This window comes from Ammospiza caudacuta, chromosome 13 (genome assembly GCF_027887145.1).
Source record: "Ammospiza caudacuta isolate bAmmCau1 chromosome 13, bAmmCau1.pri, whole genome shotgun sequence".
NCBI classification, from domain to species: domain Eukaryota; kingdom Metazoa; phylum Chordata; class Aves; order Passeriformes; family Passerellidae; genus Ammospiza; species Ammospiza caudacuta.
This window is the reverse complement of record NC_080605.1, coordinates 22,280,596-22,296,647: the sequence shown is the minus strand read 5'-3', so window position 1 is coordinate 22,296,647 and position 16,052 is coordinate 22,280,596. Positions and strand designations below refer to the sequence as shown.

General features: G+C 40.0%; 1 protein-coding gene across 2 annotated transcripts in view; it reads right to left on the bottom strand.

The window, feature by feature from the left end:
- The window catches only part of ADAT1 (adenosine deaminase tRNA specific 1), a 24,694-nt gene extending 8,642 nt beyond the window's left edge, over window positions 1-16,052 (bottom strand). Inside the window, exons 1-9 of one of the 2 annotated variants that reach the window (XM_058813244.1) lie at window positions 15,980-16,052; window positions 15,294-15,415; window positions 14,459-14,527; window positions 12,721-12,775; window positions 11,814-11,941; window positions 9,652-10,270; window positions 7,335-7,480; window positions 5,035-5,134; window positions 2,057-2,143 (exon numbers count right to left, since the gene is read on the bottom strand). In XM_058813244.1, the coding sequence (XP_058669227.1) occupies window positions 2,057-2,143; window positions 5,035-5,134; window positions 7,335-7,480; window positions 9,652-10,270; window positions 11,814-11,941; window positions 12,721-12,775; window positions 14,459-14,507 (1,184 nt within the window). In that variant the 5' untranslated portion in view covers window positions 14,508-14,527; window positions 15,294-15,415; window positions 15,980-16,052. Of the gene's footprint in view, window positions 1-2,056; window positions 2,144-5,034; window positions 5,135-7,334; window positions 7,481-9,651; window positions 10,271-11,813; window positions 11,942-12,720; window positions 12,776-14,458; window positions 14,528-15,293; window positions 15,416-15,979 lie in introns of those variants that run through there. The other variant, XM_058813245.1, reaches the window with a different exon arrangement.

Here is a 16,052-nt window from a genome sequence, read left to right as displayed (position 1 = left end):
AGAAGAGTCAGGGAAGGAACTTAGGGTCAAAGTGGAGAAAGGAAACTGCATGATAGCACAGCTTTAGAGCCAACCACTTGAGGGAAGAGATAACAAGATACATTTGAATGTGAAGAAAATACAAAACTGGTAACAGTTAAATACACAGAAGTTTAAAGAAACAATTGGAGAGTGTAGGATTTCTTATCTGAAGTTCACTCAGACTCCAAGAGGGAAAGAAAAATCAAAACATCAGAATACCATGTAGGGAAAAAAAGGAAAGATGAAGGAAACAGCAACACGAAGACACTTTTTAATTTTGCTTTTCAAAAGAAGAGGAGGAAAAAGAAAATACTTCCAAGGCAACCAGCTGCACAAGCTGACTGGTGAGCTAGCACCTCCTCTGTATAAATAAAGTTTGTGTAGTAAAAAAACAACTTCACATCTGTGAATCAGCTGGACTTAGTCAGGAGAAGCCCAGACAGACAAACAGTAGAGGACAAAAAAGTCAAAGGAAACAAGGCCAGTGGTCTAGAAAAGCCCTGAGGTGAAGTGATTTTATGTAAGCAGCATGTGATCAGCATAATGAGTCACCTACCCAACAATGCACAAGTTCACAGTCTGTTTTGAGGAAATTATGATGGCTAAAAAAGTGAGGACAAACGCCCACTCAAAAGAGGCTAAAAATTTTATATTTCAAACTGATTTAAGGACAAAGTATCTCTACTTACAGAATCAGTTTAAAGCATCTCAGCAATAGCATGGTCCATATTGACATTGAAACTTTGAAACAGTTACAAGACACTTCCACAGACACAGAAGGTAACTGCAATGTTTAATTCAACAGAACTCAAAAGCAAGCAAGATCCATTAATTAAAGAGCCAGGGTGCACTTCGGGTAAGTTTGTTGCACCTACTATCTTAGTACCATGAAGGGCTGAAATGGCCTATCTCCCCTTCTTTCAGTCACATATGCCTCCTACTTCCTTGGCATGGGTTTTATCTGTTTCAGATTTCCATTAAGTTCCTTAGTCCGAGAGAAAACACAGAAGACAAGGAAATTGTTTTCAGCCACATTACCTAGTTGAACTGGTTCATCATGAGATTGGAGAAATGCTACTGATACAAGGCAGAAAACACGAATCAACAGCCAGTAGCAGCTGGCTACTGGCTGAAATGCTGTGGGACCACCTCATCAGCAGCTACAAGCAGTTAAACTGGCTCAAGAGTTGGGATAACTGCATCCTAAAGCTGGTGAAATTATATCTGGAAGTAAGTCTACAATAAAATAAACCTTCCGTAGCAATGGATTTGGAACCCTCTACATTCCCAGAAGTCTCTAAAATAAAAGAGAACTAAGTTTCTGTACATGTGAAACTATGCTTTGCTTTATAGTACACCACCAAATACATAATGGACATAATGCTATGCCACACTGGATGATTACTGGAAGTAATTAACTCCAGTCTGATAAACCAAATTTGTTCTTAATAATGTAAAGGAAAATTCCAACTATGGCATCTTCAGACAAAAGCTGCTTTATTTTCTTCCCAGAAGGTCTCTGTTTATGCAACATATGCACTGCAGAAAGAGCCCTATCTATCCTTACCAACCATATGAGAGAAAAATGCAGAAAGAGCACCATCTCACTTTAGTAGCTCTTACTCGACCATATGCTAAGCTGAAAACTGATTTTACCCTAAACCTAAAAAAAAAAGAAACAAAGAAAAAATTGGTTTTTTTACTCAAACTCTTCCTTCTTGTGAATCAAAGAAGTGGAATTTGACAGAATTACTGAACATCAACTAGGTATCAGTAACTCCATGGTAATTTTGCGATGTAGGATTTGAATACATCCAAGGGTAGAGAGGTGCAGGCAGCTGATCCAATAGCTCATGTTTTCAAAAACAAACACCACTTCCTCATCTTGCATCTCTTTCCACATTTTTCAAGTATCAAACTTTAACAATGGACTTATCTAAAATGAGATTCATGAGCAGATACTGTATCATTACAGTACTCTTCAGTTTCATTAAGATAAATTCATTCTTCTAAAGGCAATGATACATGTCTTTACCGTAGAGTGTCTGGTAGATCCTCTTGTGAAATACTTGTCACCAGCTTTTGGAATTTATGGAAGAGTTCCACTTTACAGATTTTGGATCTGATATAAAAAAAAATTTAAAATTAGGAATTCTGATGGAAAAAAAAAATCATAAATTCACTCCACCTTACAGCAGAACATCCCAGCTAAACACTTTTGATAGAAAGCATTATGTTCACTTCTCAGTTAATGTAAAAACTTCTCTATCATTTAACTTTTTCTACCCCATCCAAGCTGCCCGCATGCCTTTTCCCTTAGTTTTGAATGCTATATTGACAAAAAGCTGCATTGCCCCATTCTCCCAGCCAGCACTCACCAGTTTGCAGAATGAACACTTTAATATCACACTGTTATCTGCATGAAACTGCACTGTCATCAGTTCAGAGCTACAGTAAGGTTTAGCCAGAAGGACTAGTCCCAGAACAGGGGACACAAACAAGCAGAACCTTTTTACAAACTGTTAAATTTTGTGTTATTCAAAACAAATAAAAGAAGGAGCAGAAATATCTGGAACAACGCTGATGTTTTCACAATGGTGATGAGGACACATTCAGCAACAGCTGCAGGGCAGTTAAATACAAAGAGGCTCATCAAAAAATAAAGTGAGACAAAGTTTTAAAGACCTTTAGAAGACACTATATACATCCGTCAGCTTTGAGCCCTTCTACTTCCCCAAAGAGATGGCAACCAGAATCCAATCATTGTTTATAAAGTGCAGTTTTGTTTTGAATGGCCCAGCTGTTTGCTCTATTTAATTATCTTTGTGTACTTGTCTTAACAATGACAGATTCAGTTCTGCAACAAATACAAGCTGATTCTCCACAAGCACTGAAAACAAAATCAATTAAAAAAAATAAATCTTCCTATGTTGCTAGCATGTGTTTTAAGAACATCAAAAATTGCGTAGTATCATAGAATCTCCACAAGGATCGAGTCCAACTCCTGGCTCAGGAAAACCCCAATAATCCTAGCATGTGCCTGAGAGCATTGTCCAAATGCTCCTTGAACTCAGACCACTGTGACCACTGCCCTGGGGAGCCTGGTCCAGCACCCGACCACCCTCTACCTCTAGGTAAAGGTGAAGAACCTTTACCTAATACTCAGCCTAAACCTCCTCTGACAGAGCTCCAGCCATTCCTCAGGCCCCACCATCGGTCACCAGAGAGCAGAGAACAGTGCCTGCACCTCTGTGTCACCCCACAAGGAAGCTGTAGCCTGCTGTGAGGCCTGCCCTCAGTTTGCCCTTCTCCAGGCTGAACAAATCAAGTGATCTCAGCTGCTCCTTGTAGGGCTTCCCCTCCAGACCCTTCATCAATCCCTGATGGCCCCCTCCTTGGATGCTTAGAGCTTTATCTTCTTATATTCCTGTGCCCAACACTGCCCGCAGGAGGTGAGGCTGCACCAGAGCAGCGCAGAGCAGGACAGTTCCCTCCCTCACTCAGCCACCAGTGCCGAGCCTGACGGCCCCCAGGATGAGAGTGGCCCTCCTGGTTGCCAGGGCACTGCTGACTCATATCCATTAACCAGGACTCCTAGGTCCCCTTCCACGGCCCTGCATTCCAGCCTCTCATTCCCCAGTCTGTCCATATATGCATGTCACTCTGTGCCATGTGCAGAAACTGGCATTTGTCTTTGCTAAACTTCATATGGTTGGTGATTGCCCAACCATTTTATTTGTCAAGGTCTTTCTGCAGGGCCTGTCTTCTTTCAAGGGAGTCAACAGCTTCTCCCAATTTAGTGTCACTGGCAAACTTAGTGTACCTTTGAGTCCCGCATCCAAGTCATTTATTAGGAGGCTGAAAAGCACTGGCCTTAAAACAGAGCCCTGCTGAACCGCACTGGTGATGACAGCATGCAAAGATGCTCTAAAATTTAATATTCAATTTAATCTGTCAAAGTTTCATCTTGTAGTATTTGGTGGTTTAGTTAATTAAGCATTAACAAAAGCACATACCAGACATTTACCTACAAATTCCTTTTAGTCAGTCAGCCTTACCGTCCTTGTATTTAATGTTATCTAGCATATTGAAAGGGGGAAAAAAACCCTCAAAGAACACTTCCCAGCAATCACCCTGAGATTCCTTGAGAGGAAAAAGAATGTTGAAATACAAGTCCTGTTTATTATTAAGCACCATCAGTCCCAATAAGGCTGTAAATTCCTTATTTTCATTATAAAAGTTCCTTTTGTGACTGTTTACCTCAAAAGCATAAATAGTTCACTTGTGCATTGACGTTGTTTTTAATTCTGATTTCCTAAGGAAACGAGATGTTTGTAATCACAGTCTTGTAGGCTCTAATAACTTTTGAAAGTTTTAGCGAACTTCAAGCACACGTTGAGAAGAGGATCTTTCAACAATAATTGAGTTCTTACTCTTTTGTGCTAATTGCCAGCAAGGAGATGGCTCTCAAGTTTTAGAGCTGATGCACAAATGCTGTGTTGCACATTTAATCCTACTGAGAAAAAGGGGTTAGCTGGTTTGTTTGATCTTTCACATGTTTTCTGGAATACTTACATATCGCATATTGAAAATAAATATTCTACAGTGCACATGGAGTCTGTCTTAAAAGATGCACTAAGTCACCTAGGTCACCTATGTTAGCAATATTGCACACATTTCCTTCACAGTCAAAACGAGAAAGCAAAAATTCTGTTTCCTTCAACAGTAAACATCCTTTTAATAAAAACTGATCACAGTTCCTCACCACCATTATCTACAATGTTCTCAACAGGGATAAAGAAATAGGATAAACTTGTTAATTCTCATCTAACTTCCATTATTCCAACTGCCCTTTCTCCCTTACACAGCGACTCTTCCTTTTTCCCTACTCTCTACCTTCCTCCTTCTTCACCATTCTCTAGATTTCCTCGTGCTCTGACAACATCACATGAGCTGACAAAGGCATGTAAGCTAACAAATGAAACATGTCTAGATATAACAATACTCTCACACCTGCTCTGCTGGCTCCCAATCCCCTTCTTTGTTGTTCCCTGGCGGAAGCCGTCTGAGGTGACATCCAGAGGTTGTTCAGGGACTGCACTCCAACTGATAGCTGCAGAAGACATTGTTATGAACAAGGGAGACGCTCTTGTCACCTAACAGTTCCTTTCATTCTATTTATTCATGTGTTGCTTCCCAAAATAATTCAAACTAGAAAGAGGACCATGGTTTTCCAGGGCCAGAATTCCAGTATGTAACAGAATGTTTACTTTAAAAATACAAAAACACACACACACACAGAGCTTTCGTCTTAGTCAGATCATTTAATAATCCATGCCTCTAAATTTCTGGCCTTCAGCTTTGTAATTCTCCATTTCTGTGGGGGATTCTACTTTCTTTTGTGCATCCAGTCCAGACAACGCATGAAGAAATTTCCGAGTTAGATGGCTTATTTTCACATCAGGCTGTGAAATACTGCCCTAAACTACTTGCACCAGTCACTCTGTTTTTCTTAATTTACCGCCTGCTACTATTTTATTGTGTACTCTAAGTAGTTTCATGTTTGATAACTGACACACACCAAATATTTGTAGACTTTACTTGAAAAACATTATTAGGTAGTAGTCATACAAAAATAATTTGTTGAAAGAGATAGCAAATGCCAACAGCCTTAAACTCTACCCCAAATCTGAGAACTTCGTAATCTTCTCAGACTGTAAACTTCTAAATGCTGAAACTCTATATACAATACCTTACAATTTCTAAGTAATGAGCAAAGCATCAGCAACATGTCAACAGAAACTGACATGTCAAATCTGTCCTTTCATAGCAAAACAGCAGATTCTTCAACTTCTACTACCATGAGACAGCTTCCGTTTCTTAATTTTCCCTCTTCTCTGTGTTCATAACAGGCAGAATAGTTGCACATGCATTCACTCCTAAGACCATCTTGTTACTCAAGATGCTCAAAGACTGCTTATGTTACTCATCCTTGTATTACAATTCAGCTGTATGCTGCCAATTGTACTTACACAGTGATTCAAGCACAATGCTGTATCACCCTAGTAAATTACAATCCTGTGTAACATGAAATAACATTAGATACATATGACTGGTATTAAATCCGCCACATGTGAAATATCTAAAAATCACTTGGTTAGAGGATATCAGTTTCTGACAAGCAGCTACAAAGTTACTTAAAAATTAAAACATCTTCTATTCTTTCACTTTTTCATCGTTATCTCCAACTTCAAAGCACTAAACAGAAAAGGTACTTTCCTAAACTAACAGCTGCAATGTTCCTATCAAGCATCTTTCAATACTCTGTGCAACAGTCCTAAATTTAGAGCTTATTCTGATTTTTATTCCTTCAAGAAAAGAAATCACCTGGCATAAAAAAGCGTGCTAAGGCATCATTCATCTTTCTTTAACAGAATGACCTGAGAAGTGTACAGCAAGAAAGACATACACTGAATTTAGTCACAGCTGCTTTCAGGCCTTTTTTGGTAACTCAACTGGCACTACTTTTCAATGATGAAATTTGTTTTTTATCTCACAAAATGAAAGTATTTTCCCTCCTGGCACTTGTAAATAACTCCAATTTAATGAATGTGAATTTCATTAAGGAACACTTTATCTCCATTCTATTTTATCATTAGCTGTATTGTAATAGAAAACTTCCAGTTCTGATTCAGAAAAAGTCTGATCAGAAGCAGAAGGCAGGCATGTCCAAGTTAAAGAAACTGCTTAGCCATGCACATAGAGTGGCAATTCCTTTTCTTTTTCCCAAATGAGACCATGTTGCAAAATCACATTGAGATTTAAGCATTCATTCATCACCACGGCAAAAAATTGCCATGCCTAAAATATCTATCAATACAACTTTTACACTACACTACTCTGTATTCTTTCCTCATTCACAGATTTTTGGAGCAATTACAAACATAACTCAGCACGGCAAGTCTTTTGTTCATTACCAAAGAGAACGCAAAACTAACTGAAACAAGAAGTCTTTTGTTTTCTTCTTGTACTCAACTTTTATTTCCCCTAGTTATTTTCTGTCTGTGTTTAATTATAAACTCTTAATCACATCAACCAAGTGTTTATTCAGCCTGAAAACTTCCTACTGGAAACTAGAGGCTGAGACAAATATTATTAACAATTAAGTCATGACCTGAAAATAATTTCTTGCTTTTTGTATTTTGCCACTAGCATACTGGCAAGGAATGATGTTCCATTCCAAACAACCAGACCCATCTCATTTCTATTTGGACTTTTGCACACAGTTACACAACTAGCCCAAATTAACTCACCTGCACTACAAGGAACAAGTTTTGTTTTGCTGTTACTTTGAACTTCCTGAATTGCCTGTTGGCTATGTTCAAATTGAAGATCTGATTGCAGCAGCTTAACCTCCTGAGTGAGAAAACCATCCGGTAAAGATGAGATGTGCTGACACCTACAGGAAACACAGAAATTTTCAGTATGCTCTTCCCAAACAAGACCATTTTGCACCATTTCCCTTCATTATCTAAAATACATTTCTTTTACATTAAAACTGAATCGAACATGAGTTATATAGGTGAGACAACGAGTTTTGGAGGCATTTTTCCCTTCAGAAAAATATTTACTAACTAAAACCCCAAAGTCACATTAGTTTACTAGGACCTTGTCCATCCTAAAAAAAAAAAATAAATTGACTTTTAAAAAGGTCTATTTAAAAGCTATTATAATTAATTAAGTCAAATGAAGGACAAAACCTGCAATACACTTCTGCAATCACAAAGATAAATAAAAATCATAAGGTATTTACATAGTCAACTGCATTACATCGGGAATTGTTTCATGAGGCTAAAGGTTTATGATCAATGCCTAAAAACACACAAAGTACACCTAGAGTTCCATGTATAATCTCTTCTTTGTTACCTTAAATTATGGTTGCATACTGAATGACATTACAATCATAAAAGAAAAAAACAGCATGTGTTTAATCACTACAATATTTACACAGAGTGGTTTTTTCCTTGCTCTCCTTTCCCTTCACTCTGCCCAAATCCATTTACCATTCTCTACTGCTCTACTCTACTGATTTCGCCTCCCAAGTAAGAAAAATGTTCACTTCCTATCCTTGTTGCTGGGATAGTTTTCATCAGCTGAAGAATCTGAGTAGAAAGAAGGCCAGTGCACAAGAGATAACCTTCCTCATTTTGCAGCAGTTCAGTTCATCTCTCATACAGATTTCCCTGAGGTGACAGTTATGTTATGAGAGCTCCACTACACACAGCAAGAAAAAGATCAGGTCTTGGATGCAACTGAGATTAAAGAAGCAGACAAATTTTTACAACCATGAAAACACATATAAGCTTTTCCTCTCCAGTGTAACACAATTGTCTTCTTCCAGCTGACCAGTACAATCTGTCACATACTATGTGTCCTGAAGCGCTGCAGTAAATCACAGAACAGCTGAGGTGGGAGGGGACTTCTTGTAGGTCATCTAGTCCAACCATCATTCTCCAGATGGGCAACTTAAAGACAACTGCTCAGGACAGTGTCCAGATAATTTCTGAGTAACTCAAAGACAGGAGACTCCACAACTTCTCAGGGCAACCTCTGCCAGTTCTCAATCACCCTCAAAGTAACCAAGTGCTTCCTGACATTCCAAGGGAACTTCCTATGCTTCAGTTTGTGCCCATTACTTTTGTCCTATCACCAACACCACTGCAAACAGCCTGGGTCCATTTTCCCTACCACCCCCCTTCACATACGTATACAAAGTGACAGGATGCCTACAAGCCTTCTCTTCTCCAGGCTGAGTAGTCCCAGCTTTTCTCATATGAGAGATGCTAAAATCCCATTATGCATCTTCAAGGCCCTCTGCTGGCCTCTCTCCAGTATGTCCACATCCCTCTTGTACTGAGAGACCCAGAACTGGACACAGCCCTTCAAATGTGGTCCCACCACATCCGAAGGGGAAGGATCATCTCCCTGGACCCACTGCGACACTCTGCCTAAAGTGGCCTTAGACACCATTAGCCTTCTTTGTTGGTAGAGCACACTACTGGCTCATTTTCAACTTCACATCTAGCAGGAACCCCTAGTCCTTTTCTGTGAAGCTGCTTTCCAACTGGGCAGCCCCCAGCATATATTGGTGCATGGGACTGTTTCTTTCCCAGGTGCAGGTTTTTACTTCCCCTTGCTGAACTTCATGAAGTTCCCACTTTTCTCCAGCCTGCTGAGGTTGCTGTGGATGGCAGCACAATGTCCTGGTTGATCAGCCACTACTCAGTCTTGAGTCTTCAGTAAAATGTCTGAGCATACAGTCTGCACCATCACCCAGATGACTGATTAATGAAGATATTAAATAAGTTTGGACCTAGTATTGATCCCTGGGGTACATGGCTACTTACACCTTTAACTACATTTAGCCTAATGATCACTACCTTCTGGGCCCAGTCATTCAGGTAGTTTTCAATCCACATCTGCTCATCCAGCTCACACTTTACCAGATCCTCTATCAGGATTTTACAAGACACATTATTGAAAGCTTGCTAAAGTTCTAATATTTGTATGGCATACGTTGCCTTCCAAAGCTCCCTGTCTCCATATGCACCATCTGAGGAGAGCACTTACCTTTCAATAACTGCTCTCCGCATAGCTTCTTGGCTATATGGACACTTTCCCACTATAACTGCTGACAGATACACTGGATACTGCAGAAAATGCATCAGAAGAGCTCCTTGACACCCTAACACATTCCAGCGAGCCAGTTTATCACTGCAGGACATAGAGCATGTTCTGTCTCCTCGACCTGGCTTCACTCGTAATAATCCCACACAGTGGTACCCCAGCCCAGGTATTCGGGCATCATCCAGCTCTCCAGGTACACATTTGGCTCCAGTTCTATGAACATCTACTACCTTTGGTCTCACTAAGCCACTCTCCTTATTAGCTGTTTGCATCTCTGCAGAACATTGACAGCTCTTCTGATTTGCGTTGTCTTCTCGTTTCACAGATCCATGTTGAACAGCCAGGTCTTCAGTGGTTATGGAAAAACAACCACCATCATCAGTTTTCATTCTCTTGATTATACAATTCCTTGCCATCTTCTCTGATTTTCTTTCATCTTCTGGACATAAGTGATTATGGTCTCTTCTACATTCTGCTGATTGTCCAGCTGCATGACCTTCAGTCACTGGCTTAGGAAGCTGGTTCTCTGGTTCACTGATTGGAAAAATAGAAGCATCTCCACCTGGGACAAAAGAAATAGCATGAAAGTGGCCAAAAACCCATCTTGTGATGGGAACACATCATACCAGTAATATTGCAACTACTAGTAGCTTTCACAGATCTGAACTCAGGAAAACTTAACTACGAGAACACATTTTTGAAACAACATTGTCCTGTGCCAAGCTGAATCAAATCTCACTGAAATTTGAGCCAATATATGCTTCATTTCAAGTTCTGCTTTCTATGTAAGAGATAACCAAGAAAGCAAAATTTACAACCTATAGAGTAAAAGGTAACAAAGGCATTTGACAGACTACAAGAAGTGCTGAAGACACATGAAAACCAGCCTGATCTAACCAAGCAATACGAACCTCAAAAGATTAATGAAAGAATAATCTGTCAAGTAAGGGTGAAAACTTTAATCTGTATCACTGAAACAAGCTCAGAACCAAAATTCTGAAACTCAGTTCAAAGCTAAGCAAACCTGACAGGTCTGCTGATTTATGTGAGAAATTTCTCACAATGTGAGAAAAAAAAAGCAATGAAATTATTCCCACTAATAAATTTGGAGATGTAATTTCTATTCTCAAATGCACTAATGAAGAAAAATAATATTGCATATTCCAGCAATGCACTCAAGATCATGAAAAAGTATGAGCAACTAACTCACTCTGAAGTACTGATGAGGCATATTTTGAGAGTTCTTAAAACTCCCTTGCTCCGTAACAGACTAGCAGTTGAAGAACACACCAGTGAGAGAGCATGGTAACATCAAGATGTGGGGTATGTTGGTAGACCATGACGCTGCACTCCTTCATTCTGTCAACAGATCTTCATCTTTGTGGTGCTGTTTTTTTTAAACATACAAATAATGTTTTCCGTGACAGAAGTTTCATTACATTCCCAAAGAAGTTTTGTGCTGGGGAGCTAGTGATGATTCATGAATGGGGCTTTTATTCTTGTTTTTCAGGAGCGTGGTTTTGATTTGTTGGGGGTTTTTGTTTGAGTCAGTGTTTGCTCTTCTCCCTTGTTTTTCTTTTTGCTTGGTTTTGGGTTTTTTCTTTGCTTGTTGGTTTGGAGGTTTTTTGGTGTTTGTTTGGGTTTTTTTCTTTGTTTGCTTCATGGGGGTGGGGGTGGTTGTTGGCTGGGTGTGGGGTATCTTTTATTTGGTTGCTTTTAGGGATGGTGGTAAATGCCACTAGTTTTTATTAAAATTTTAATCTGAGGAGATAATGCTTGAAGCAAAGCAACTAGGCTATATGGCAGGACCTCTGACAAGTCCATATTATTTTCTGGAAAGAAAAATAATAGCTACTGTTTGAAGTGCAACATTCCACTATATAATGAAGAGTACATCAGACTTACTGAGTTCTCCTGAATCACATCCAGTGAGATAAAATGCCAAATCTATCTGTGGAGTCAAATACATCTTGGGGCACGTATTTGTAAACATGAATTACTGCCTCACTCTCAATCCAGACCAAAGAGAGACAAAAGAAAGACATGGGGCAGAAAAGACTCTACAAGTGGGACCAATGGTACTTGGTTCACTCCAGCATACTCACATGGGGTATGGCTGGAGAAGAAAATAAAGATAATATTTGGTTTGAGTTTCCATTTCCCAGTTTCAGTTCCTGGACTAAAAATGCATTGCTGATGGGAAGCTGCAAGCCACAACTGATGGAGAAGATACCTGTTAGGCAGAAAGTTTTCATGAAACATTGACTTCCTTTTTGATGCATGAGAAAAAAACAAAGCTTAAATGCCCTCTAGAGTCTGTTCTTTCCTGATGGGAGTCTATCAGGAGCCAATCAGTTACACTTCTACAGAGAGATAGCATCCAACATAATAAATGTAAATTCATCATTGGAACTTTAGTAACAGACCTCAAAGAGTTGGGTCCAGTGGGGTTAATGTTAACCATCTCAAACTGTATAGATAAGGTCCTCTCCCACCACTGTGTGTGTTTTTATCAACTCTGCAATTCATCTTATTCTATGAGACTCAGTTTAGTGACATGGAATTGCAAGAAACGTACTAATTTCTGCAGAATTACTGTTCCCCTGGCTCAGTTTCCTGAACCAGTTTATCCCATGTAAACAAGAGGACTGGCATACGGGAAAGAGCAAAAATTCTATCCTTGAATAATAGTCATCAGATCTGCACTGAAGTCAGATGAAATCAGATCCTAATTCTTCATACAGAGGCTCCAGAAGAACAAGAAAGAAGCTTTTGTGAAAAGGCCTTAACACTGCCTAGAAGTACAAAAATTAGGCTAAAATCCTGCTGACAACAGGAAAAAGTGTGTTGCCCACACAGAAGTAATGCAGTCTTTCACTACATTCTCATATGTGAAGCTACAAAATTTGGCTACTTCAGCAATAGGTCAAACAATTTTTGTCACAACAACCTCAGGTGGCACTGAGTAACAGCACTGTTACAGCATTGAGTAAAACTTCATTCATGCCTCACCTCTGGAAGCTCCTCTTGGCCACAATTTCAGCATGGCTGTCATTCAGAATGTCTCCTAAACCAAAACCCAAATGCAAATACTAAATCATTACTAAAAAAAAGACAAAACAAATGGAATTCAACATAGGACAGTTCTCCATATTTATTAGTAAGTTTCCCATTGGTTTTAGAGTATTGCAAAATATTTAAACTTCCAATCATGACAAAAGGAGGTCAACAGCCTACACAAACGAAGGATAAAAGTACTCAGTCTGCAGCAAGTCAGAGACTTTTTTGAATACCAAATTTTTATTCTTCCGATATTTGAGTTGAATAAACACTACCATCCTTCAAAATCTTCCTGACTTTTGTTTTCAAGGGTAAATCCTGATATTCTCAAAACACATTCCACCAGAAAATTTCAAGTGCTTGTTAAGCTTTTGGCTGAAGATTCATTTTGAACTATGTCCAACAATTTAAACTATTTTTCCTGCAAATAATTCTGGTACTTACTAAGTATGCACATCTCATCTTCAGCTTTCCTGAACAGTATCTGCCTGTTATGCCATGTAAAGGAACTGGAGCTGTAGATCATCTTTTATTTCAGGCATAAAAGGCCAAGCGACAGAAATCCTCCTTAACACCTTTAAAAGTTTAGAAGTGATCTAACAAATAACCATCAACATGACCTACCACCAAGTTTAAAATGTTATCATAAGCGGAGAGTGTTTTCTAAATTTGAGATCACTGAAGAGAAACAATGGCAAAACAAACTAGTGTTACTTTTTCCTAGTCAATTTTCTACTTAGACTCTTAATATCTAGATTGTAAATGATACAACAGTTTGATCATAATTTTCCTAAATCAGTCAGAAAAATGTCTTTATCAAAACTCTTCTGAGATGGCCAAATCACAAGAAACATGCAAAAAGTTAAAGATACAAAATCTAGTTTCTTCTCTTTTGCTCCACTAATTAATTTCAAAATTAAGGACACTATAGAGAATATGAAGTAGCCTAAACCAGATACAGGCAAAACCCTTTCTCATATCTCAGCCTAGTCCTCCTCTGAAGTCTAAAGAGGGTAGAAAGCCGTGTACCTTCACAAGCATGAACACTTTTGCACCCTTAGCCACTTTTCAGCATTTGTCATTACTACAGCTTCTTCCCTGTCCTAGCGGAGGAGACAGATACAGCATGAATTAAAAAATGGACACAGAGAGCAAGGAAAGTCTCCTACAATACACAGTAAGAAATGGTAGTTGCAAGAAGCTGTGTACGTATCCCATACACTTACTGTACAACGCTTAAAACTATCCAGCAGTAATATGCAGTCAGAAAGAAAAACCCTATTAGTACCTTCCTGCTGGTTAGTACCAGCAGTGGTAACCTCTTGCATCAGACCCCAACAAAATTACACTGCAACAGGTAACCAAAGCACAATTATTTGGCTTATGTTTTGTTTTGCTTTTTGTTATGAAGTCTTTGAGTATGCATGCAGACTCAGGGACTAAACCACAAATTTCCAAATAGAAAAAGTTCATTCACCTTTGAGGCAGCAAGTGCAGCAAACCTTCCTGGCAGCCATTGTGGCTGCCAAAGCTCCTCACTCATTGATGAAGGAAGGTTGCCTTAACACTTCTGCCTTCAATCCAGAACAAGTCTAAGCAGTACGCCTTGGACATCTTCACTGATTCTATGACACCAGCAAGAAAGAAGGTAGCAGAGGTAGTCTGCTCTTGAATTTAATATCATACTTACCAGTTTTTCGCATTTTGTTTTGGCCAATACATTTTGTTCCAGTTCCCATAGCAACAACTTCCTTAGTTACTGAAAGAGAAACAACATTAATTGAAAAAAAACAACATTAACTGAAAAAGCTATCACCTCCAACTATTGCCAGAAGCATTGCTCTCATACAGTCATTCTAGTAAGACAACACACAGAACACTGAGTAGAAGGGAATGTACAGAGAGGCAGATCATGCAAGCTTACAGAGAGGAAACAGATTGAAAACTGAATATAGAAGCATTAGTGCTAGGAAAATAGTGCTAGGACCGCATAGAAGGAATGCTAAGACAGGCTTGATATGCTAGACAGCACACAGCAGACACTGCCATAGCATTCCTAGGCACATAAAAAATAAGAAATATGGGATACAATCTGCCTAACAACACTGACATGCCACTAAAGGAAAAGAAGATGATGACAAACTAACACAAACACAGGATGTAGTAACCTGTTACACGAGAGCAAACCTTTCTCCCATTCTATCAAACACGTTTTTTCAAGAGTTTGTATTAGGAAATTCAGGCCCTGCCTAGACTTTCACCACATATTGAACAGCCAAATGAAGGCTTTCATTGTCTTGTTTGAGGTCTGGGAAGAACAGCATTTCACTAAAACCACCTCTTTCCAGACAGAAGTTGTGAATCACAATAATCACAGAGTAAAGAATTTGGGTGGAGACAATGGAATAGGAAGGGATTTTATGTCTTTTTTAACGCATCTTAAAAAAAGGAAATATAAAGTAAGCATGAAGAACCTTCTCTACCCCTCGTTCTCTCCCACCCCTATCTCCAAAATTCATTCTTACCCTGCAAGTTTTCTGGACTATCAAGAGCCTCTCTTTGGGCTGCTGATTCCACTTTGACAACAGCTGCCAGGGAAGTCCATTCCCTGTTTGGATCTGGTTTCCCCTGCTTAGGAAGTCTGGTCCTGTAATGCAGGTAACATAACCCAGCGATTTCATCAGCTGACCACATGGCTCTTGATTCGAACGTGCAGGTTCTACACAGAATTGGATTCCATCACAACACTTGAAAAACAACCCCCATGTCTTCAACGTTATCAACCTTGGTCTGCATGACACTTTCCTGCACCATATTTCAACAACTAAGACCTAACTGCATCATCCCTTTCAGGACTACTTATAGGAAACAAGGTCTTCCAAATCGCAAGAAATAAAAAGCAACGCTAGAACCCTAAAGTGTAACAGCAGGTGGGTCTGCTAGGTTCCCAAAGCTCGTACTATGCAGCAATCAACCGCATGCATCACGCCGCCACTCCGGTGAGGTGTCTGCAGCACACCTGAGGCGCCTAGCACCACCAGCGTCCTTCCGAGGCCACCCCCTTGCCGAAAGACCCGAGGCAGCCCACGCTCCGAAGGCGCTGCCTCCGCGCTCGGGCGCACCTCCCGCCACCCCGGCTGCAATCCCTGCAGGCCCCTGCCTACCCGCCGGGACACCGGCGCCGCTGCAATCCCTGCAGGCCCCTGCCTACCCGCCGGGACACCGGCGCCGCTGCTCCTCCGCCGCCAGGACGGGCGGCGACAACCGAACCTCCGCGGCCGCGC